Below are 25,293 nucleotides of genomic sequence, written 5' to 3'. Positions count from 1 at the left end.
CCATTTACAATGCCCTAAGTCAAGCGAAACCCCTGCTTCAGGGTCAGGCGGTATTGATCCAATCGGACAACATCACGTCAGTCGCCCACGTAAACAGACAGGGCGGCACGGGAAGCAGGGGGGCAATGGCAGAAGCTGCAAGGATTCTTCGCTGGGCGGAAGATCATGTGATAGCACTGTCAGCAGTGTTCATTCCGGGAGTGGACAACTGGGAAGCAGACTTCCTCAGCAGACACGATCTACACCCGGGAGAGTGGGGACTTCATCCAGAAGTCTTCCACATGATTGTGAACCGTTGGGAAAAACCAAAGGTGGATATGATGGCGTCCCGCCTCAACAAAAAACTGGACAGGTATTGCGCCAGGTCAAGAGACCCTCAGGCAATAGCTGTGGACGCTCTGGTAACACCGTGGGTGTTCCAGTCAGTGTATGTGTTCCCTCCTCTGCCTCTCATACCAAAAGTACTGAGAATTATACGGCAAAGGGGAGTAAGAACGATACTCGTGGCTCCGGATTGGCCAAGAAGAACTTGGTATCCGGAACTTCAAGAGATGCTCACGGACGAACCGTGGCCTCTACCTCTAAGAAAGGACCTGCTCCAGCAGGGGCCTTGTTTGTTCCAAGACTTACCGCGGCTGCGTTTGACGGCTTGGTGGTTGAACGCCGGATCCTGAAGGGAAAAGGCATTCCAGATGAAGTCATCCCTACCCTGGTCAAGGCCAGGAAGGACGTAACCGCAAAACATTATCACCGCATTTGGCGAAAATATGTTGCGTGGTGGGAGGCCAAGAAGGCCCCTACAGAGGAATTTCAACTGGGTCGTTTCCTCCATTTCCTGCAAACAGGACTGTCTATGGGCCTAAAATTAGGGTCCATTAAGGTTCAATTTTCTGCCCTGTCGATTTTCTTCCAAAAGGAACTGGCTTCAGTGCCTGAAGTTCAGACATTTGTAAAAGGGGTACTGCATATACAGCCTCCTTTTGTGCCTCCAGTGGCACCTTGGGATCTCAATGTTGTGTTGAGTTTCCTAAAGTCACATTGGTTTGAACCACTCACCACTGTGGACTTAAAATATCTCACATGGAAGGTGACGATGCTGTTAGCCCTGGCTTCAGCCAGGCGTGTGTCAGAATTGGCGGCTTTATCATATAAAAGCCCTTATTTAATATTTCATTCTGACAGGGCAGAATTGAGGACTTGTCCTCAATTTCTACCTAAGGTGGTTTCTGCATTTCACATGAAGCAACCTATTGTGGTACCTGCGGCTACTAAGGACTTGGAGGATTCCAAGTTGCTTGACGTGGTCAGGGCCCTGTAAATATATGTTTCCAGGACGGCTGGAGTCAGAAAATCTGACTCGCTGTTTATCCTGTATGCACCCAACAAACTGGGTGCTCCTGCTTCTAAGCAGACGATTGCTCGTTAGATTTGTAGTACAATTCAGCTTGCACATTCTGTGGCAGGCCTGCCACAGCCAAAAATCTTAAAATGCCCACTCCACAAGGAAGGTGGGCTCATCTTGGGCAGCTGCCCGAGGGGTCTCGGCTTTACAACTTTGCCGAGCAGTTACTTGGTCAGGAGCAAATACGTTTGTAAAATTCTACAAATTTGATACCCTGGCTGAGGAGGACCTGGAGTTCTCTCATTCGGTGCTGCAGAGTCATCCGCACTCTCCCGCCCGTTTGGGAGCTTTGGTATAATCCCCATGGTCCTTACGGAGTTCCCAGCATCCACTAGGACGTCAGAGAAAATAAGAATTTACTTACCGATAATTCTATTTCTCGTAGTCCGTAGTGGATGCTGGGCGCCCATCCCAAGTGCGGATTGTCTGCAATACTGGTACATAATTATTGTTACCAAAAAATTCGGGTTATTGTTGTAGTGAGCCATTTTTTATAGAGGCTTCTCTATTATCATGCTGTTAACTGGGTTCAGATTACAAGTTGTACAGTGTGATTGGTGTGGCTGGTATGAGTCTTACCCGGGATTCAAAATCCTTCCTTATTGTGTACGCTCGTCCGGGCACAGTATCCTAACTGAGGCTTGGAGGAGGGTCATAGGGGGAGGAGCCAGTGCACACCAGGTGATCCTAAAGCTTTCTTTAGATGTGCCCTGTCTCCTGCGGAGCCGCTATTCCCCATGGTCCTTACAGAGTTCCCAGCATCCACTACGGACTACGAGAAATAGAATTATCGGTAAGTAAATTCTTATTATAATGATATTATCCCAAAGACTGCAAATCTGAATCATGGCTGTGGTCAGCCAAATACTGGCTTTGTTCACTGTTGTAAAGTAAGATGTGTTATACAATTGGTCAGCACATGGTGATTATAAAACAGTATCTGTGGAGCACTGCAAGCTTTGTGAGTTCAGGCTCACCTGCAGCAGCTTTGCTTAATTCACTTAGCCACACCACAATTGGATACGCCCGATTTCATCTGATCGTGGAGGCTGGGCAGTGTTGGGCCTGGTTAGCCACCTGGGAATACAAGGTGCTGTAGGTATTTTTAAATCTACAGCCACACCACACTGGATTCGGGACCCATTAACTAAGCTGCGGTTAAGCAGCAGACTTCTCAGGTTTTTAAGCCTGTGAGTGGTCACATTTAGTTTCAGACTTCTAAGAATTATTATACTTCTGAATCAGGATATATCTGGAAATATGTATATGGGTATATAATATATATGTGTATGTATGCATATATGAAATATATATATATATTTACAAGGTCTGAGTATGTGTGAATATACATGGTTGTATATGTGTATATATGTGTGTGTGTGTGTGTATATATATATATATATATATATATATAATATGCTGACATTAAAAATCTTTTTTGGCAAGACTACAGTGGCGCAATTGGTCGGCACACAGTGCTTATTAAACAGTATCTGTTGAGCACTGCAAACATTGTGAGGTCAGGCCTCGCCTCCCCAGATCCCCAGTGGCCTAATGGATAGGACACTGCCCTCCTAAACCAGGGATTGTGGGTTCAGGTACCATCTGGATTGCAAGTCACTACAGCAACCATTTCATCACCAGAGTTGATGTTTAAACAGCAGCTTTTGCTTATTATTTTCACAGGTGGCTCTGTAGCCAAGTGGTTAGGCTTCCCGCCCACAGTGAACATTGTGATTGCATGGACACTGGTTCAGTTCCTGGTTTAACAGGTGTAATATATATATATATATATATATAATAAAATAAAAAAATAAAAACATGGTGGGACACCATTTTTTTACGTTACTTCCTGGGTCTTTGCTGGAGGTTGCTGCCCTACAACACTCTGGGGGAGCGGGGGGTTGTTAGGAATTTAATTTATTAATTGTTTTTGACAGCATGTCTCTACAGGAAGATTCACTATTGCTGGAAACCACATGCACGGTAATGCAGGTTTATACACAGATTACTTCCGTGGTGTACTTACTGGTCGGGGTACATGATCACTAAGTCTAATGCATAATCAAACAAGCAGCTTCGCTGCAGAGTCTGTCACACAGTGTGTCGGACAAATTCGACTGCGCAGACAGACCCTTACCGGTCCTCTTTGGGGGAAATGCGGGCGCATGTACTGCCTGAGAGGGAAAAATTTACTGTTTCAGCTAGATTGTTGCGGTCGATTCGCCACCAGGCCAGTACGTCAGGTTCTCAGCGAAGGCTGAACAATTTCCAATGAGAGACAATTGCAATTATTGGGCGTTTAACTACCTATCGGAGTGTACCCTACACAGCAGTAGGGCTGTTGCTTCGCCCTGCTTTGGTAAGGGTTTGAGGTAACAAGGCTGTAGTGGCAGGGCGCTCCAGTTCAGGTTTGCCCTAAATAAAGACCACCTTACACTTCTTGCTGCCTACAGCTTCTGTGAAGTTGGCAGTTGGTTCTTGCGTCTCAGCTTCGCTAGTGGCGCACAACGTCCACTTTGGCTACGTTCCAAACGAGAATAGATCGCAGACCGAGTGGGGGGGAAATCTGATTTCCTACCATTGTCTACGCAAATTCCTGAATGATTCCGTCTCAACGATTTCAATTCCTAGGTATGATTCTCGATACGGTAAATCAAAGAATTTACCTACCCAGACAGAAGTACAGGTCATTCGTCATCTGGTACAATTAGTGCTCAAGCCTCGCACAGTCTCTGTTCATTTGTACATTCGCCTATTAGACACAATGGTGGCGGCTTTTGAAGCGCTTCAGTTCGGAAGACTTCACTCACGTCCTTTTTAACTGGATGTGCTCGCAATGGTTGGCTGTGGCCTAACGAGTAGAGTGTCTGCCTGCAATGCATGCCAAGAACAATGGTAGGGCTCGCTTCTGCAGATTCACCGCAGGGTGAGGTGGTCTCCAAGGGCCAGGGTGTCTCTACTCTGGTGGCTCAAGGTACAGAATCTAACCGCAGGAAACGGTTCGGCGCCTGGAATTGGATAATTCTCGCGGCGGACGCGAGTCTCAGAGGTTGGGGAGCTGTAGTTCAAAATTTTCAGCTCCAGGGTCTCTGGGCGGATCACGAAAGATTGCTGTCTATAAATGTCCTGGAACAATTTACAATGCGCTACGACAAGCAGTGCACATGCTGCAGGCTCAGGCTGTTCAGGTGCAGTCAGACAATGCGACGGTGGTCGCATACATCAACAAACAAGGAGGAACGAAAAGCCGCATGACAATGCGGCAAGTAGCTCGAGTCCTCAATTGGGCCGAGGTGATTTTGTCGGCAGTATTCATTCCGGGAGTGGACAACTGGGAGGCGGATTATCTCAGCTGCCAGGATTTTTATCCAGGATGTGCATTAAATCCAGAAGTGTTTCACATGCTGGTCCAGAAGTAGGGTTACCCGCAAGTGGACCTGATGGCATCTCGCCACAATAATCAAACGCCCCTGTACGTGTCCAGAACGAGAGATCCAAAGGCAGTGGCGGTGGATGCTCTCACAGTCAGGTGGCCATACAGTCTAGTGTATCTGTTTCCACCGTTTCCGCTGCTCCCTCTATTGCTAAAACGGATCAAAAGAGAGTTCGTCACAGTCATACTAGTGGCGCCTCATTGGCCACGGAGAGCTTGGTTCTCGGATCTTCGCGGATTACTCGCAGACGATCCCTGGCCGCTCCCACTGCGTCCGGACCTGTTACAACAGGGTCCGTTCTTTTTCTCCAATTTAGCGCGGCTGCGTTTGACGGAGTGGCTGTTGAGACAGCCCTCTTAAAAAGAGAGGGCATTCCAGAATAGGTTATACCAACCATGTTACGAGCTAGGAAGCCGGTTACGGCAGCTCATTATTACAGAATTTGGCGTGCCTATATAGGTTGGTGTGAAGTTCGGAAGTTTCCGACATCATCTTTCAAGTTATCCCGTCTTTTGTTATTTCTACAGACGGGGTTAGATGGAGGTCTACGTCTATCCACACTAAAAGTGCAGATATCTGCTTTGTCAATCTACTTTCAAAGACGATTGGCTCTTTTGCCATCAGTACACACCTTTATGCAGGGTGTCCTCAGAGTACAGCCTCCATTCATTCCACCTACAGCGCCATGGGACTTGAATCTGGTTTTAGATTTCATTTTGAACCCTTACAACAAGTGGATATTAAATTTCTCACTTGGAAAACAATTTTTCTTCTAGCCTTGGCTTCGGCAAGGCGGGTTTCAGATTTGGGTGCCTTGTCATGCAAGCCACCATATTTGGTGTTTCATGATGACAGAGCGGAACTTCGGACGAATCCCGCTTTCTTACCAAAGGTAGTGTCATCTTTTCACATCAACCAACCAATAGTAGTTCCTGTGTTATCAGGACATTCTGAAACTCTGGATGTGGTACGCGCTTTATGCGTTTATGTGTCTCGAACGTCCACAGTTCGTAAGACGGATACGTTGTTTGTTCTCTATGATGCTACCAAGAGGGGTTGGCCAGCCTCTAAGCAGACCTTATCCAGATGGATAAAACTGACCATACGTCAGGCTTATCTTCAGGCTAGGTTACAGCCGCCTACTTCGGTAACAGCTCATTCCACACGTTCTGTGGGAACTTCATGGGCAGCTGGTCGGGGAGTTTCTACGACACAGCTTTGCCGGGCGGCTACATGGTCGTCAGTGCACACGTTTGTGCGCTTTTATAAGTTTGATACTTTTGCGGCATCAGCATCTAGCTTTGGCCGTTTAGTGTTACAGGTGCCAAATAGCTCTCCCGCCCACGGGGGAAACTTTGGTACGTCCCAAGAGTACTCCAGTGACCCCTAGTGGATGAAAAAGAAAATAGGATTTTGGTATTTACCAAATAAATCCTTTTCTTTGAATCCATAGGGGGCACTGGACGCCCACCCAGAGCAATTGTTACCTGGTTGTGGTAAGTGCAGGGAATATTATGGTAACACACTCTTACCGACTGTTTCAAATTAGAAATTTTGTCGGGTTGGTGTCAACTGTTAGTTGTCATTTTTTGTTTGTGTCAACTTTATTGTTGTCCGTTTTTGGTTATATGTATGTCTCCATTGTCAACCTCTATAGCTCCAGTTCGGCTCAGTAAAAAAACACTGAGGTACTCTGGAATATGGAGGGGAGATATAGTCAAAGTTTAACTATTCAGTGCCTAGTTCCAGTGGAACCGTCCATATCCCAAGAGTACTCCAGTGCCCCCTATGGATTCAAAGAAAAGGATTTATCTGGTAAGTACCAAAATCCTATTTTTACTAGTCCAGTGCAATTTTATTGTTTATCTGTAATAACTTCTGCATCGTACCTGTGACTGAGTGTGCCAGTAGCTGCTGTGTGTATTTCATTCTAGTGTAACACACGTCTTGCTATCACCATATTTTGTACCCTGGGGGGCTGGGTGCGTCAGGGTCTCATATAGATATATATATATAGATATATATATAGATATATATATATATATATATATAGATATATATATATATATAGCTACACAGTATATACTGTTTTTTTTTTTTTTACTGTTTATTTCAGTCACCTCATACCGCTTTAATCCTCTGTTTGTGCCCTGTATTTACTGTCACATAAATCAGGGTGTTATTTGCAGGTATTGTGTTTGTTTGGCTATATTGTACTGTTACGCGCTAAGGCTACATTCCCTATAATGTCTGCCACACAGGGCGGGAAGTCCGCGGGCGCATCTGCATCATACAGTGCTGGCACCAAGGATTTACCTGGGGGGAAAGTTTTAGCTGATGGTTCAGGCACTGGGTGCCATACATCTCCCAGTCAGCCTGCGGCCAATCAGGAACCACCTTGGGCAGCATTCTCAAGTATGCTGAATACGCTTGTGACACGTCTTACGCCTCCTGTGCCATCGCAGCCACATATTGTCCGTGTAGTTAATACGCTCTGGGCGGACACTATGTCTACCCAGTTACAACAATTACATCAATCTTTGGTTAGACAAAAGTCTACCCCATGCTCCTCTGTGGTCAAGGGGTCTTCTAAGTGTGCCATTTCTTCCTCACAATCCACTAATATTTCGGATAATTCTTCTGATGATGATGGGGAATATACTGATCCGTCAGACACTGATACAGTCGCTACTCATGAGGAATCTACAACTTAGGTTGATGTTCCTGACCTAGTGGAGGCTATTAAGCTGATTCTCAAAATTGATGATGAGATTGATCCCACTACTGCGTCTGAGAAACCTGATAAGTTCAAACGTCAGAAGGTTACTAAAGTATTCTTACCACATTCTGACCATTTAATTGACATACGCCAGGAATCCTGGTCATCTCCAGGAAATAAATTTTCCCTGTCTAAAAAGATGCTAGCTCGTTATCCTATTCCTGCGGAGTTGAGAAACAAGTGGGAAAGTCCACCGTCAGTGGACTCTCATGTCGCCCGTCATGTGGTGTCATCTACTCTGCCTGTCACCTCCTTTAAGGAACCGACGGATAAGTGTGTGGAGGGATGCCTGAAGTCTATTTACTCTTACTGGTGCTGTACATAGACCCACTATAGCAGCCTCATGGGCAGCGAAGGGAATTGAAGCATGGGTTCAGGCAATTGAGGATGAGCTGCCTCAGGATATTTCTGACACTGCCAGACAATATCTGTCTCATATTACCACAGCCTCCCACTATATTCAGGAGGCGACCTCTGAGGCAGGTGTAATGGCAGCCAAGGCGTCTACTACATCTATACTGGCTCGCCGAATGCTGTGGTTGAGGTCCTGGAAGGTGGACCTAGACTCCAAAAAGACCTTGGAGGTGCTCCCTTTTAAGGGAGACATCCTTTTTGGGGTAGGATCTGAATAAGATTGTGACTGGCTTGGCAACTGCTGAGACTGCGTTTCTCCCAAGTACTAATCCTTCTGCACCGAAGGCAAAGAGTACCACTTTTCGTTCCTTTCGACCTCCAGGGAAGGCAAAGGGTCAGGCGTACCCGAGACAGGCTCGTACTTTCAAATTCACTAAGCCCAAACCTAAACAATACTGGGCTGCCCGTCAACCTGCTTCCAAAAAAGACAAGCCTGCTGCATGATGGGGCAGGCCTCCCCCTGAGGGACCCCAGGGTGGGAGGCCGACTTCTGCAGTTCGCCCAGGCCTGGTTAAAGACCACTTCGGACGCCTGGGTGAGGGAAGTTGTCTCTCACGGGTACGCAATCTCTTCCAAGAGACATCCCCCTCGCCAGTTCTACTTGACGGTTATCCCTTCGGATCCGTTGAAAGCGCAAGTTCTACACTTGGTTGTGCAATCCCTCTTGGACACAGGAGTGGTAGTGCCGGTACCTCTGTCCCAGAGAGGCTGGGGATACTATTCGACCCTGTTTCTAGTTTCGAAGCCAAATGGGTCCTTCTGGCCTAAACTCAACCTCAAAGCAGTGAACAAATTTGTGAGAGTGTCCAAATTCCGTATGGAAACTGTGCGCTCTATTGTACTGGCCATGGAACCCAAAGACTATATGGACATACAGGATGCTTACCTGCATATACCTATTGCTGTCTTTCATCAACAATATCTGCGGTTTGCTATTGGCAACCTCCATTATCCGTTCCAGGCTCTGCCATTTAGACTGACCATGGCCCGTCGGATCTTCACTAAGGTCATGGCCCTGATGACGGCCCTTCTCCGCCGTCAGGGAATCAGGATCCTGACATATTTAGATGACTTGCTGATCCTGGCGAACTCCCAAGATGTTCTCCTCAGTCATATGGAACTGACGGTCCAATTCCTATAGGCCCACGGGTGGCTAATCAACTGGAAAAAGTACTCTCTGGTCCCTGCTCGGAGCATGGTGCACCTGGGGGCACTGCTGGACACACACAGCCAGAGATTGTTCCTGTCTCCAGAGAACATCGTGAAGCTTCAAGATAGGATCAACTACCTCCTCTCTCGCCCAAGAGTGTCGATACACTCGGCGATGCAAGTACTAGGCCTCATGGTGTCGGCTTTCGACATGGTAGAGCACACTCAATTTCATTCCCGCCCTCTGCACAGGTTAATCCTTTCCAAGTGGGACGGCCTGCCCCATCGAATCAGGTCTCAAATGATCTCCTTGACTCCGGAGGTTCATCTGTCACTGAGCTGGTGGCTACAGGACCAACAGTTGAGCAGGGGCCGTCCCTTCTGGATCTCCAACTGGGTCCTCCTGACAATGGATGCCAGTCTGCGGGGTTGGGGTGCGGTGTTGGAGCAACACTCTCTCCAGGGTCGGTGGACTAGGGAGGGATCTCTTCTCCCGATAAACATTCTGAAATTGCAGGCAGTGTTCAATGCGTTGACGCTTGCCCTGCCTCCGGTACAGAACAGGCCTGTTCAAGTACAATCAGACAACGCCACCACGGTGGCATACATAAATCATTAAGGTGGCACTCGAAGCCGCCTGGCAATGTTGGAAGTATCAAAAATCCTCCGTTGGGCGGGACGCCATCTGCCAGCAATATCGGCAGTGTTCATTCCCGTAGTCCTCAACTGGGAAGCGGATTTCCTCAGTAGTCAGGACGTTGACGCCAGAGAGTGGAGTCTTCATCCGTAAGTCTTTCAACTCCTAGTGGAGAGGTGGGTCCTGCCAGATGTAGACCTGATGGCGTCTCGACACAATCACAAGGTTCCGGTCTTTGGATCAACGACAAGGTATCCTCAAGCAGCGTTTGCAGACGCACTGGCAATTCCATGGAACTTACGGCTGCCATACGTGTTCCCTCCAGTGTCACTGCTGCCAAGGGTACTACGGAAGTTCAAGCAAGAAAGAGGAATACTACTTCTAGTCGCTCCAGCGTGGCCCAGACGGCATTGGTCTTCTACTTCCTCAATGCCCAGACCTCCTCGTTCAGGGCCCTTGTGTCTACCTGGACCTGACCAGACTGGCTTTGACGGCGTGGCTCTTGAAGCTTCACTCCTGAGGGCGAAAGGATTCTCTGAGGCGGTTATTCGAACTGTGTTGAAGGCCTGCAAACCGGCTTCTGCATGGATTTATTACAGGGTCTGGAACTCTTACTTCACATAGTATACTGCTAAGAATTATGATGCCTATTCGTTTAGAACTTCCAGGCTTTTGGTTTTTCTCTAACAAGGCCTAGATTTAGGCCTTCGTCTGGCCTCCCTCAAGGTTCATATATCTGCCTTGTCGGTTTGGTTTAAAAAAAAACTTGCATCTATTCCTGATGTTCATACTTTCACTCAGGGTGTTTTACGGATTCAGCCTCCCTATGTTCCTCCTGTGGCTCCTTGGGATCTGTCTGTTGTCTTAAATGCCCTACAAGACTCTCCATTTGAACCTCTTGAGTCTGTGGACCTTAAATGCCTTACGCTTAAGGTCATGTTTCTGCTGGCTATTGCCTCTTCTAGAAGGGTGTCGGACTTAGGCGCTTTGTCCTATGATCCACCCTTTTTGATTTTTCACCGTGTCCTGGCAGTTATTCAAACTCGCCCCGATTATCTACCTAAAGCGGTATCTTTTTTCATCTTAACCAAGAGTTTGTGGTTCCGGCTTTTATCTCTTCTCGTTTGTCTTCCAAAGAACGGTCTTTGGATGTGCATCTTTCTCTAGCATCCATAAGGGATATTGGGGACAGATTAGTATGATGGGGGTATAGACGGGTCCAAAGGAGCCAGTGCATTCTAAATCTCTTTAACTGGGTGTGCTGGCTCCTCCCTACTATGCCTCCTCCTACAGCTCAGTTTAGAAAAAAGTGCCCTCAGGAGAGGATGCACACTCTGCAGGCTCCAAAGTTTTTGGTTCAGTTTCCTTTAAAGTTTTATTTCTTTCGGTATGCTGTTTGGACAACAGCATACCTGCACGTGGGAATTAGGAGGGGGGGCGGTAACCGGCCTCTTGAGGTGCAGAGCCGCTTCCCCGCTGCAGGACCACCGTCCTGAGGGGCTGTTTGTTCAGCTTGGCATGGCGCCTTGTCTGCCGCAGCATGCCAGCACACCCCTAACTCTGCCTGAAGGTGATCGTCAGTGGTGAGTACCAACTGGGGGCCCCGCCAGGGGGCTACCACGGTTTAATGTGCGGCTGAAGCACAGGTGAGGCGTACAGGTGCTGTGGACTTGCTAATATCAGTTGTACTAAACATTTATATGAGGCTACATACATTGGGAGACATGGCCAGTATAAATATTCAACGGTAGCTACGGCGCCATGACGTGGGGCGGAGCTACAGGAGAGCGGGCTCAGCGGCATTTTGGCGCCTTCCTTTGCATAGCAGCAGCCTCGACAGCTCCTCCATATCAGTCCCTGGATCGCTGGTACCAGGTGTAGAAGGGGAGAGCCGCTATATTTGTGCACAAGTAACATCCCTCTGAGGGATTTTTCATATTACAGTCTCGCTGTTGTTTGCACAAAAAACGCTGACAGCCTCACTGGTGCTGTGCAGCGTTTGGTGCGCTGGGGTCCTCTCGCCTGTCTCTCCTCTCACATGCAATAGGGCAGGCTTGTAATATATATATATATATATATATATATATATAAGGCTGTGTTGTGTGTGTATGTGTGTGTGTAATTCCTGTTTTTTCTGCTTTACAATGGTAAAACAGAAGTTATGCAGTGTATGTAATGCTAGATTCTCTCCTAGTTCATCTGGCTCAGTATCCTGTGAACAATATAGTCAGTCATATCAGAATGCTGATATCAATGTGGTGGAGAGTGCAGAGCCCTCCTGGTTGGGGGCTATCAAAACTATGATTCTGATATGTCATCTCAACTCACTTTAAATGCCAATAAGACTCAGGAACTGCAACAAGCAGTGGCAATTCTAGCTGCTAAACATCCCCCCCCTTCCCCCCCCGTCTGCTTCTGGTGCACAAAAACGTGCTCTACCTCCACTCCTCTCAGATACTGATGATGATATGCTGGACGATGGGTATGATGTGGACCCCATAAGTGGGGATTCCACCCCTACCCAGGGTATTGAACCCCTCATATTGGCTATTAGGGATGTGTTAAAGCTCCCCCTGGAGGATGCTAATACTCAGCAGTCATTTTTCCTCCCACAAGACAAACTGACAGTCACATTTCCTGATTACAAGGAATTGGATGACTTATTTAAAATAGCCTAGAAGAATCCAGATAAAAAATATCAGGAGTCAAAGCGGTTTTTGCATACATTCCGCTTTGCCCCTAAAGGCAGAAAATTCTGGGTAGAGTCTCCAGCAGTAGACTTCTCAGTCACTCGCCTTTCTAAAAAGGCGGTACTCCCTGCTCCGGGCTCTTTTACAGTAAAGGACCGGCAGATAGGAAAATTGAGACCACTCTAAAATCTATTTACATTGCTGCAGATGTTGCTCAAAGGCCGGTCATTGCAGGTTGCTGGGTGACACATGCAATTCATTCCTGGGCTCATCAAATTAAGGAAGGTCTCTCGGGTGATATGACCTTAGTTAATACTGTTACTTTCCTGAATCACATTCAGGACACGGCAAGAGTCCTCTGTGACACCCTTAAAGAGATTGGCAATATTAATGCTAGGACCACGGCTATGGCTGTGTCTGTGCGCAGAGCCATATGGTTACGTCAGTGGATTGCTGATGCTGACTCTAAACGTAATGTGGAATCTCTTCCCTTCACAGGTGAATGGCTCTTTGGAGGTGAATTGGACTTATGGATTTCCAAAGCTACTGCTAGGAAATCCATGTTTCTCCCTTCGGGGGTTCCACCTGCTAGATGAACCTACCCGGGACCATCTACTCAGTCCTTTCAGTCCTCCGGATTTCGATCTAGGGCCAGAGGGGCCTCCAATGCAGCTAGAGGCTCCAGAGTAAAACCTAAGAAACCAGCCGTTGACGGATCTCAGGAAGAGAACACCAGTTCTACTGCTGCAAAGCCTTCAGCATGACGGTGCCCTCCCAATCTCGTGGTGGGAGCTCGGTTACGTCACTACAGCCACATCTGGGATGGTTCCTGCCAAAATGCTTAGGTAAGGGACCTTATCTCTCAGGGTTACAAGCTCGAATTCAACGGTGCTCCTCCCCAACGATTTTTCAAATCAAGCTTACCAGCTTTGTAAAATATGCGTGGTACGCTACTACTGGCCATAAACAAGTTGGTCCAGTCCCAGGTCATTGTTCCAGTGCCCCTACTACAACAAGGACAGGGTTACTATTTCAGTCTGTTCGTAGTACCAAAACCAGACTGGTGTGCGAGACCCATTCTGAATCTGAAGTCCTTGAATCCTTACCTGAAAGTTTTCAAATTCAAGATGGAATCTTTGAGAGCGGTGATTGCAGGCCTGGAACAACAGGGATTCCTAGTGTCCCTGGATATCGAGGACGCTTACCTGCATATCCAAATTTGGCCTCCTCATCAGGCCTATCTGAGGTTTGCCCTACTGAACGATCACTACCAGTTTCAGGCGTTACCCTTCGGCCTGTATACAGCTCCGAGGGTATTCACGAAGGTGATGACAGAGATGATGTTTCAACTCAGGATCCAGGGGGTCAATGTGATTCCATACCTGGATGATCTCCTGATAAAAGCGAGTTCCAGATAGCTTCTGTTGCTACACATAGATCGCACTATCCAACTTCTGTCGCACCACAGGTTGTTCCTCGATCTGCGGAAGTCCCACCTGGAACCGTCTCAGCAGCTCCTGTTTCTGGGGATGCTACTGGATACTGTAGCACAGAAAGTGTTCCTCCCAGAGGAAAAAGTGAGAACACTTCAAGAAATGGTTCGCATGGTGCTCCGACCTACTCAAGTCTCCATTCATATTTGCATAAAATTGTTGGGAAAGATGGTGGCCTCATACAAGGCGATTCAGTTTGGAAGGTTTCATGCCAGACCATACCAATTGGACATCCTGAACAAGTGGTCCGGTTCCCATCTTCAGATGCACCGGATGATTCGGCTGTCACCTCAGGACAGAATTTCTCTCCTGTGGTGGCTACAGTCCTCCAACCTGCTGGAAGGTCGACTCTTTGGGATTCATGATTGGATCCTCCTCACGATGCATGCAAGTCTGAGAGGATGGGGAGCGGTCACCCAAGGGGCGCAGTTCCAAGAGGCCTTACTTACGATCAACTTTCTGGGACTTCTGGCTACCTACAATGCTCTGATTCAGGCATCACCTCTACTCTGGGATCTGGCGATCCAGGTGCAGTCGGACAACACCACGGCGGTAGCATACATCAATCGACAAGGAGGGACAAAGAGCAGGGCCTGCATGCGAGAAGTGTCCAGAATACTCCTCTGGGCAGAAAGAAATGCAAGAGCACTGTCAGCAATCTTCATTCCGGGAGTGGACTACTGGGAAGCGGACTTCCTAAGTCACCACGACCTCCATCCGGGGGAATGGGGACTTACACCCTCCGGTGTTTCAACAGATCATCGACAGGTTGGGGATGCCCACAGATCGACTTGATGGCCTCTCGTCTCAACAAGAAGCTTCACTGCTATTGCTCACGAACCAGGGACCCTCAGGTGAGCGCAATGGATGCGCTGACATCGCCTTGGCCTTACCAGCTAGTCTACCTGTATCCTCCGATTCCGCTGATCCCAAGGGTGCTCAAGCAGCTCAGACATCAAAGAGTGGAAGCAATCTTGATTGCCCCGGATTGGCCCCGAAGAGCGTAGTACGCGGTTTTGCTGGACATGTCCGTAGAGGGATTTTCTTCAACAAGGACCGTTCATCTACCCGGACTTGCGGCGGCTTTGTTTGACGGCATGGACATTGAGCGGAACATCCTAGCTCACAAAGGGCTTTACCAAAAAGGTATTGCCACTATGGTGCAAGCCAGAAAACCTGTGACGTCAAAACCCTATCATCATATTTGGCGGAGATGTCTCTTGGTGCGAGGAACGCACATATCCCTCTGCAGAATTCAACTGCAGAATTCAATCTATGTCAAGAGGACGGCTCGGATCAGAAAGACTGATTCCTTGTTCGTGCTCTATGACGCGCGGAAAAAGGGTTGCCCTGCTTCAAAGCAGTCCATTGCTCGTTGGATTAGGCTTACTATCCAACAGGCTTATGCGTCGGCAGCCTTACCTGTTCCACAGTCTCTGAAGGCCCACTCTACAAGATCGGTGGGCTCTTCCTAGGCAGCTGCCCGTGGAGTCTCGGCCCTACAACTATGTCGAGCTGCTACCTGGTCGGGGAAGAACACCTTTGTGAAGTTCTACACATTTGATACCCTGGCCAAAGAGGATATCCAGTTTGGGCAGGCGGTGCTGCAGATGTCTCCGCACGTTCCCGCACGTTCTGGAAGCTTTAGGACATCCCCATTGTACTAATCTGTCCCTTATGGATGCTAGAGAAAATATGATTTTAAATACCTACCGGTAAATCCTTTTCTCGTAGTCCATAAGGGATATTGGGCGCCCGCCTCTGTGTGGTGACTTTCTGCAGGTTCTCTGTTATGTGTTCCTGTTCAGCTGTTGCTGTTAATGTTGCCAGATGTTGCTGGCTAAGTTTTATGTTTGTGTTCTGGTGTGACAATCTCACCACACTTGTTGTTTTGTTTCTTCTCTCAAGTATGTCATTCTCCTTCGGTCACTGTTTTACCTATAACTGAGCTGTAGGTGGAGGCATAGAGGGGAGGAGCCAGCATGCTCAGTTGAAGAAATTTAAAGTGCACTGGCTCCTTTGGACCCTTCTATACCCCATCGTACTAATCTGTCCCTAATATCCCTTATGGACTACGAGAAAAGGATTTACCGGTAGGTATTTAAAATCTTATTATTACAAAACATATAATGATGAACGGATGCGGTTATGTGACACAAAACCGACGCCGGTATCCCGTCATTTGAAAATCCCTCCGGTCGGCATGCTGATCAACAGGGACTATTCCCACTTCTGGCTTTTCACGACACCCACAGAACCTGTGGCGAGTGCAGCGAGCCACCGATCCCGCTACGTGGCGAGCGCAGCGAACCGTGTCCGGGCAGTTCTTCGAACTCGCCCCGATTATCTACCTAAAGCGGTATCTTCTTTCCATCTTAACCAAGAGATTGTGGTTCCGGCTTTTATCTCTTCTGGTATGTCTTCCAAAGAACGGTCTTTGGCTGTGGTACGGGCTCTCCGTATCTACGTGGAGAGGACTGCCTCTATCTGGAGGTCAGATACCCTTTTTGTAATTTTTAGTTTTCACAAACGTGGCTGGCCTGTGAATAAGCAAACCTTGGCCAGATGTATTAGAGTGGTGATTGCACAAGCTTATGCGCAGGCTGGACTCCCAGCTCCTGCTGCTATCAAAGCCCATTCTACTCGGTCTGTTGGACCTTCTTGGGCGACCCACTGAGGCGCGTCCGCTGAACAATTGTGCAAGGCGGCTACGTGGTCCTCAATGAACACGTTCATTAGGTTCTATGCCTTTGATACTACCGCCTCCCTGGATGCTTTCTTTGGACGCCGGGTTCTTATGCCCGCTACAGTGCGTCCCCTCCCACAAGGAACTGCTTTAGGACATCTCCAAATCCCAATGTACCCCGCTGCAGAAAAGGAGATTTATGGTAGACTTACCATAGTTAAATCTCTTTCTGCGAGGTACACTGGATTCCACAGGGCGCCCACCCTGACGCACTTAGCTTCTTTGGGTTTGTATGGCATTAGCCGCTGGTCCCTTCTCCTGTCGTGAGAATGTGGTTCTATGTGACTAACAGCTTCCATCTCTTTTACCTGCTACTGCATTGGACTGGTTAACGAAACTGAGCTCCAGGGCCTGGAGGCGGGGTTATAGAGGAGGCGGGGAAGTGCATCCTGGGAACAGTCAAAGCTTTAGCCTGTTGGTGCCTCAGATCAAGATCCAACTCTACACCCCGATGTATTCCCTGTGGAATCAGTGTACCTCGCAGAAAGAGATTTAACTATGGTAAGTCTACCATAAATCTCCTTTTTTCAATGTATTAAATTATTTCCTAATTGCGGCTTCTTTATCCAGTATATTTGAAGTATGACGGGTGTTTATTAAGGAATCACCGCATAATTTGCACCCCTAAGGTAACTCTTCCTCCTGAATCCAAAAATCCAAACCAAATCACTTTCTCTGCCTTACATTTTGAGTTACAGCAAAACCGCACGTTTTTCGAAAATGCTTAAAAGCACTAGGTTCAATTTACATTAGATATCCCAAATATTTTTATGTGCTTAACAAATGTATACATTACTACCACACAAAAAAAATCAGCATGGTACTCTGTTTCATAGTGGAGGGAAAAAAATCATGAAGTTGATGTTCAATTACTGTTGTACCGCATACATAATTAACACACCATGAAATTTGAACATAACTTAAGTTGAGTCAACAATCGCATTATCTTTCCCTTTTTTGGAACCTGCTGTAATTGTCTGTAATTTTCCTTAAAGTGTCAGCAGATAGTGCCACCAGTCCTTCCTTGGATAGTGGGCACTTCCGTTACACAGGGGACGTGAATAAAAGGAATAAAACACTGAAGGCCAGGACAACACATTTGTTTGGTTTTCATTTCATGAAGTGTACCAGCACATCTTGTTCCTCCTCATTACATTGAATTATATACCCAATTTTCCAGATGTTATTGTACACTGCTGCTATGTATGTTCCAGGTTGCAGATCACTTTTGTCTACATTTTTTATGACTGTGGTCATAGTGACACTAAAGGGGTTATGCAATTAGCCATGGGAAATTAACGCGGCTTATTGTCCCGCCGGGGGCTATTCAATTAGCCCCATAAACTGGGGCTAGTGCCAGCTTATCAGGGATATTGTTTCACTTGCCTCAGGCAGGCGAAACCAAATCCACGGAATCGGGGCTGATTCTACCAAAAACACACTGGTTTCACTGAACCTGTGTGTTTTTGGGATATAATGTTTTTTTTTGTTTGTTTTTTACAGGCGACCAAATTAGATAGCCTGTAAAAAAAAAATGTAGTTGAAATATCGGGAAAAATCACTGCTTTGTGTCCTCGTCATCCATGTCACTATCATGAAAAGTTTTTCAACTATTTTCTGAAGTGCTTCCAGACCTGGGCATTTATCACATCGATGAAGCATACAGGTTTTTGAGACTGAAGAACAAACAGGGATTTCAGTTAGGTCTTTGTAGTCCATCTTTAGTGGTAGAGCAGCAACCAATGCTTTTTTTACGTTTTGGTGAGTTTCGCAAACACACAGAATGCATACCTCTTGCAGCAACGCTGACTAACACACCACATAGGTCGTAAGGAACAAACCTTAGACAATCCAACTTGAATGTCTGGAAAAAGGTATTTGAAAGTAAGATACAGCTCTTTCAAGTTTACTAGGAGTAGCCTTTTCTGTTTCAATCCTTATTCCTCCTGGAACTTTTACAGAAACAGATTTTCTTTCCAGGGCACATGCGAGAGAGTTCATCATCTTCGTAAACTGCTGTACCTGATGAACGATTTGTACAGGAAGCTTTCCCTCTATATTTTTCAGGTTCTGCCAGAATGCCATGGGTTTCTTTAAGTTTTCTTGACTGTATTATCATGCATTCTGCCACATTAAATAAGTTATGGACTCAAGTTATGTTTAAGTTTTAAAATGTCATGATTTTTTGTGTTAATTACGTATGCGGTACCACAGTAATTGAACGTCAACTTCATGATTTTTTTTTCTCCACTCGGAAACAGAGTACCATGCTGATTTTTTGTGTGGTAGTATTGTATACCTTTGTTAAACACACAAAAATATTTGGAATATCTAAGGTTGATTGAACCTAGCGTTTTTAAGTCTTTTTAAAAAATGTGCGTTTTTACCGTAACTCAAAACATAAAGCAAATAAAATGATTTGGTTTGGATTCCGGAGGAAGAGTTGCCTTAGGGGTCCAAATGTCATGGTGATTCCTTAATAAACACCCATCATACTTCAAATAAACTGAATAAAGAAGCCGCGATTAGTAAATAATTTAATAAATAGAAAAATCAATATTTAATAAACTAATTGTCAGACAGTCGAGATATTGGGCAGAAATAGCTGTTTTGACATCCTCCCAACTAAAAAAAAATCGTAAAAATCTGAGATGGGTGGTGGACTTTTCATTTTTTGGGGGTGATTTGATATGGAATGACACTAGGGATTAATGCCACAGTTTCCCAGTGGTGCCACTAATTCCGTGTGACTGTATAGGCTGCCTTCTCATGTGCCACGGTATGTCTGACAGGCACATTAATATGACTTCTTGCAGCTGCTGTTAGTTTGGGATTTCAGAGAAACTGAATGCTGATCTTGTCTGACTATTATCTTGTGTGTCTTAACCGGAAGTGGACTAATCTAAACACTGCATATCTCTACAGATGCCGATGATTATAACAAAGCACTTACTAACGAGGACAGTCCTGATTGCTCCCTTGTATGTGGTGGAGGTGGTGAGGCTACTAACCTAGACACTGATTTTACTGGTAATTCATATTGTCGCTTTGCATGCCTAACAGTCTTGGGTGTTGTCTTCTCTCTACTCTCTGTTTTGTGTTATGATGGGGATAAATCATCTATCCTGCGATAATGTACGTTAGGGGATTATGTACGTGGTCACTTCTGGAAAGTAGCAAAACAAATCATTTCAAACTAACACACAATTTAAATACAGTATTAGAAGTTTTTTACTGTATCTTTTATGCACTTTTCTCTATACAGTCTACTGTATCAGTAATACACAATTAACCCCTATGCTAAATTGAATGTTTTTCATGCATTTATTAGCGTGTGAAAAATGCAATTAAAGTAGGTAAGGGCAATCAAATCTGGCTTTAATGGTATTGATGTTTTATTACGTTATTTAGAAATTTCCAAACATCGGAAAGAAGGAAAGCAAATAATTGCTGCTGCTCATTAAATATGTCATTTGCGCAAACATTATTGTGCTACTATTGTGTACATTCTCCAACATTTACTGCTAGGAGCACTGCTAGATAATGTAATGTGGAAGGAGTATGCCAGGAGAGGTACAGTGATATGGGTCATTTGTAAGTCTAGGTTATGATATTCTATACTAACGTACGGCCCGCCAGCTAAAGATGCAAGAAAGGTACACTCTTAAGACATTTGTGGATCCCATGTGCAACCCAGTTCTGAAAAATGTCACATTGCACATCCCTTGCACCAATGGTAGTTCTGCTCCCTTGAACTTGTATTTTGTACACTTATGCCCTTATTTATCAATGAGTGATAAATTGCACTAACCAATCAGCTCCTAACTGCCATATTACATACTGTGTTTGAAAAATGACAGTTAGGAGCGGATTAGCTGGTGAAAATTGATCACAGTGAAATTTATCACTCATTGATAAATAAGGGCATTCATTCCTAAACTAAAACTGGCTTTTCTTATCCTTTTATAGTACAAATGAAATGTTAGATATCTGAGGCATGGCTGTCTATGGATATTAGCGTATAGTGTTCTTTTGTTTGACTGTCACTGTTCTGCCAGACAGTCAAAATTGTCCTTCCTTGTTTGGAATACATGCAGACTAGAGTACATGCACACTACGTAGCATCAAGGTGTTACTTTATTCTAGGACAGTTACAATTAAAAAGGACCACATGTACAATACTTTCTCCAGCAATGCATGAATTGAAGATCTATTCCACAAGGATCAGAATACCAACGGTTGTAAAATAGATAGCACAGGATATACATGCACATATTACACTGTTGGACTTTGTGTGACATGCTCAATAGGATTAGAATATTTTCTTAAATGGTAAATTCCTTTTAAATTGTGAGTTTGCGTTAGCATCCTTTAGTTTGTTACAGTTGCATGGCTGCTGTTTGTCTGTTGTTTTGTTGATGTGTCTTATCACAGGACTTCAGAAGCGAAGACTTTCTGCCTCTGGAGCATAACCTCGTCGGCATGGCAGAGCGTTGGCAAATCTTCGCTTGTAAACACCCTAACTTTGCATTTCCTGCTGAAAACAGAGAAGGTTTCTTTCATGGAATAGATTGTGGCTTTATACTTGTGTTTGCATTTGTACGTCTGTATGATCAGGTCATTGATCAGTGTTAAGGTTTTTTTTTTTTTTTTTTTTTATATATATATATATATATTTTGAAGAACTACAGACATGGATTAAACTGTAGATTTGACTTTAAAGGGAAAGCATTATGTTATCTTTACTCTTCATTTTTAATAGTGTTTACTAATAAGACTAGCTTTTGTGGTCTTCATAGTTACATAAAACTTTGAGTACTTTGTGTTCGTTCCAGCGTGTATTGAGGGAATTCATATTGAATTTAACAATAATTAAATGAAACCAGGCATGAGATCTACAACACATTATACTTCCCGTCTTCTGTACCTTCCAGATTTACTACAACAGATTGCATTAAAGATGGGTACACACTCTATAAGATTATCTGTCCAATTTTTAAAGTTGGTTGGGGGTTACAATTCTAATCTAGCAACCAGTTGGTTTTAAGTTTAATATGTGAAACTGATGGGCTTTGTAAGTATTAGGCCATATGAAACATCAAAGCTCGTCTTTTTATTGTAGATGTATTTTACTGGTTGCCCGAAAATCCTCTCCTATACTGATGAGTCTCAATAAGGGCCAAATTGGGGTAACTGTGTCTCAACATCGTCTCGTGGCAAGCTCTGAATAGTCTTCCAGTAAAACATTGATCCAAAGACTAAATACATCTTTCAGTTGTAAGGTCTCCTTAAAAGTAAAGGCTTGGCTACATGATGTCAGTGGAGCAATACAATTAACAATCATGGCAGTTTCCTCAATGTCTGATAACAGAGCGCATGCTAGCGCAGACTGTCATTCTCTCTTCTACAATAAATGTTGATGTCATTATTGTTGTTCTGTCAATTGTTACAGTTCATCTGTTGTCATGGAGACAAGTTTTTTTTTATAGGTTTGCACTAACAGTTTGTGGTTTTTAATGTCTCTCTTATGCAGTTATATGTGTGTGGAGTTTGTATGTTCTCATGCTTGCGTGGGTCTCCACCAGGTATTCCGGTTTACTCCCACAATCCATGAATATACTGGTAGGTTAATTGGTTCCTGACTAAAAATTAACCCTAGTGTGTGCATGTGTGTAGGGCAGACTAGATGGGCCAAGTGGTTCTGATCTGCTTTCACATTCTATGTTTCTGTGTTGCATCTCTCTAAAATTAGGGCTGGACAAAGCCTAGTTACTGTGCTCTGCACTGGAAGCAGCTATAATTAGGAATGACAGCCTATTCTTCATTGCATTTGCTGTAGCCCATTACAGTTATTGTTCCCAGAGTTATGACTGTAGCCAGTGCTACGCAGGTTTCATTATAGTGTGGCTCTGGCTGCCATAACAGGCTGCTAGGTGTAGTAGGTGCACAGTCTGGCAATATTTGTGTTTGCTGGTATTAATATACGGCCAAGTATGGCATTGGCACGTGGAGGGTCATGTCTTATGACGTGTGTCCGAGTCTGGTATCAACGTGTGTCTGCCAGAAGGCAGAGTCTGGCTATTGTGTGTGCCAAGAGCCAAATCTAGTGTTGGTGTATAGTATTTGGGATAATTTTATACCGTCAATTGTTTGCTATGATACTGTATTAACTAGCTGTCTCAAAAAGTGCCCAGGTCCCTTGTCACAGAATCACTGCTCCGGTCCACTGCATGTTAAGAAACTCCCCGCAGTCCTGCAGCTCCATCATGGCTGCGGCCCCCACTCTTTCTTCGTGCATCGACACACGTGTCTCTGGACTCCTCTCGCGGCTTCTCCCACCGGCTTCTGGGTGCCACCATGACAGTCTGTACCAGGTGACTGCTGCACCACCAATAAGAGATCAGTATTCCTCCACATAATGCCTCTGTCCTATCCAGTGAGCAGGAGGTATAAAAGGACATCCTATGCGGTCAACCAATGCCAGTGCAATGTCATACACAGCCTGATTGCTGTGTTCCTCGTTGCTATGTTTATTCCAGAACATTGCGCTACCTCTCTACGCTACACTGCCGGTTCCAGTCCGGTCCAGTGTATTCCTCCGGTTCCAGTCCAGTTCAGTGTATTGCTCCTGTTCCAGTCCGGTTCAGAGTATCCTCTAGTTCCAGTTCAGCGTATCCTCCGGTTCCAGTCCCAGTCCGGTCCTAGAGCTTCTTTGGTTCCGGACCATTCCATTATTAATACGGTTCAAGCCCGGTTACAGTCTACTGGAAGCTCCATCGTCCAGATGCACTAGTGTGTTCAAGTATTTACCTCCTGAGTTCTCCCTAGACTTCAGCTGTTCTCCTTGTGCCTCCGTTTGCCAGAAGCCAGTCCACGTTACCTATCTTCACACCCAGTGCATTCCTCATACTAGAGACAGTATCTATGAGCAGGAACTATGGGCCTAATTCAGACCTGATCGCATGAGCAAATAAAATTTCTAATGGGTAAAACCATGTGCAGTGCAGGTGGGGCAGATATAACATGTGCAGAGAGTTAGATTTGGGTGGGGTGTGTTCAAACCGAAATCTAAATTGCAGTGTAAAAATAAAGCAGCCAGTATTTACCCTGCACAGAAACAAAATAACCCACCCAAATCTAAAAGGACAGTGTGTGATTTGAGTAATGAGGTAAGTACAACTTAGATTAACCTTTGGTTTTGGGGCGTGTGGTGTGATCATGCTGGTGTGATCTCATAGGGCCTAATTCAGACCTGATCGTAGCAGCAAATTTGTTAGCAGTTGGGCAAAACCATGTGCACTGCAGGGGGGGGGGGGGGGGGGGGCAGATATAACGTGCAGAGAGAGTTAGATTTTGGTGGGTTATTTTGTTTCTGTGCAGGGTAAATACTGGCTGCTTTATTTTTACAATGCAATTTAGATGTCAGTTTGAACACACCCCACCCAAATCTAACGCTCTCTGCACATGTTATATCTGCCCCACCTGCAGTGCACATGGTTTTGCCCATTAGAGAAAGATTTTGCTGCTGCAATCAGGTCTGAATAAGGCCCTATATTAGGCCATCCAGCTTCCAATTTAATACCTCAGACTTAAATCTGGGTTCACAAACAAGCACAAACATGACACTGGCAATATAAATCTCACCTCTAAAAACAATTGCTTAACGCACAAAAGTTTGTTGTTGCAAAGTGTACGTTTTGGAAAAATATGTCCAGAGCTGAAAAATATTGACTTATTTTTATGTTGATGAAGTCACATGATTATATTTGTCGTGTTTTTTCATTTTTATTTTCTTAAACTATACTTTTGGAGAATGTTGTCATGTTACTGGTGTTTTACCCCAGCATATGTGGTCATAACTAAAGAAAGGACCTCTGGGCAAGTCCTATCAGTATTTTAGCTTGGCGGTTCTGTGGAAGACCCCAGTCCCCTGAAACCTGATCCACAGCAATATTGTAATTTGTGTTCAGAACTTTTTCTTTTAAATTGTTTTGAATTGTGTCCTGGTACTTGAGGTATATGTGCCTGATTTTCCCAGTAGGTAAACATCACAATTGCAATTTACTGATTTACGATAGACTGCTTGTACTTAAAGTTACATATGAAATTACATTTTTAATTAATTCTTTGTGGATTAAGAGGGAAAAGTATGACCCTGTACCTGACGGCCTCTTGCGGCTGGCCAATTTGTGTTTCTAAGGTGGTCATTTGGATTGACAGGTTTGAGCACAGAAATAATTGTCATCTTTAATGACAAGAATAGAAAGCAGTTTGTTGTAGTTCTTATGAAAATTTGATCTCTGTTGATGGATGAAATACACAATCCTTTTGAAGTGTTTTCCAGGAAACAGAGTTAAACTAGAATGAGGTTTATCCTTGACTGGATTAGTGACCTTGTCACTTTTTGAACCATCTACCTCTTCACCAAGTCCATGGCTCTGAGATTACAGCTGTTACAGGCAACCTCAGTAGTGGCTTTATAGAACAGTTGTACACCAAACTCTGCACTCTTTATATTATGTCATTTATTTCATTCCCACAATATG

At 45.2% G+C, this 25,293-nt stretch overlaps 1 protein-coding gene across 10 annotated transcripts in view; it reads left to right on the top strand.

The window, feature by feature from the left end:
- Positions 1–25,293, top strand: part of EHBP1 (EH domain binding protein 1) — a 643,275-nt gene that overhangs the window by 485,344 nt on the left and 132,638 nt on the right. For 6 of the 10 annotated variants that reach the window (XM_063918463.1, XM_063918471.1, XM_063918465.1 and 3 more), the window contains one exon: positions 19,673–19,777. The exons of the other annotated variants lie outside the window; for them this stretch is intronic. In XM_063918463.1, the coding sequence (XP_063774533.1) occupies positions 19,673–19,777 (105 nt within the window). The remainder of the gene's footprint in view (positions 1–19,672; positions 19,778–25,293) is intronic. 10 annotated transcript variants of the gene reach the window in all.

This window comes from Pseudophryne corroboree, chromosome 4, assembly GCF_028390025.1.
Source record: "Pseudophryne corroboree isolate aPseCor3 chromosome 4, aPseCor3.hap2, whole genome shotgun sequence".
In the NCBI taxonomy this organism is placed as follows: Eukaryota; Metazoa; Chordata; class Amphibia; order Anura; family Myobatrachidae; genus Pseudophryne; species Pseudophryne corroboree.
Note: the sequence above shows the minus strand (reverse complement) of the source record. Positions and strands in the feature narration are given on the sequence as shown.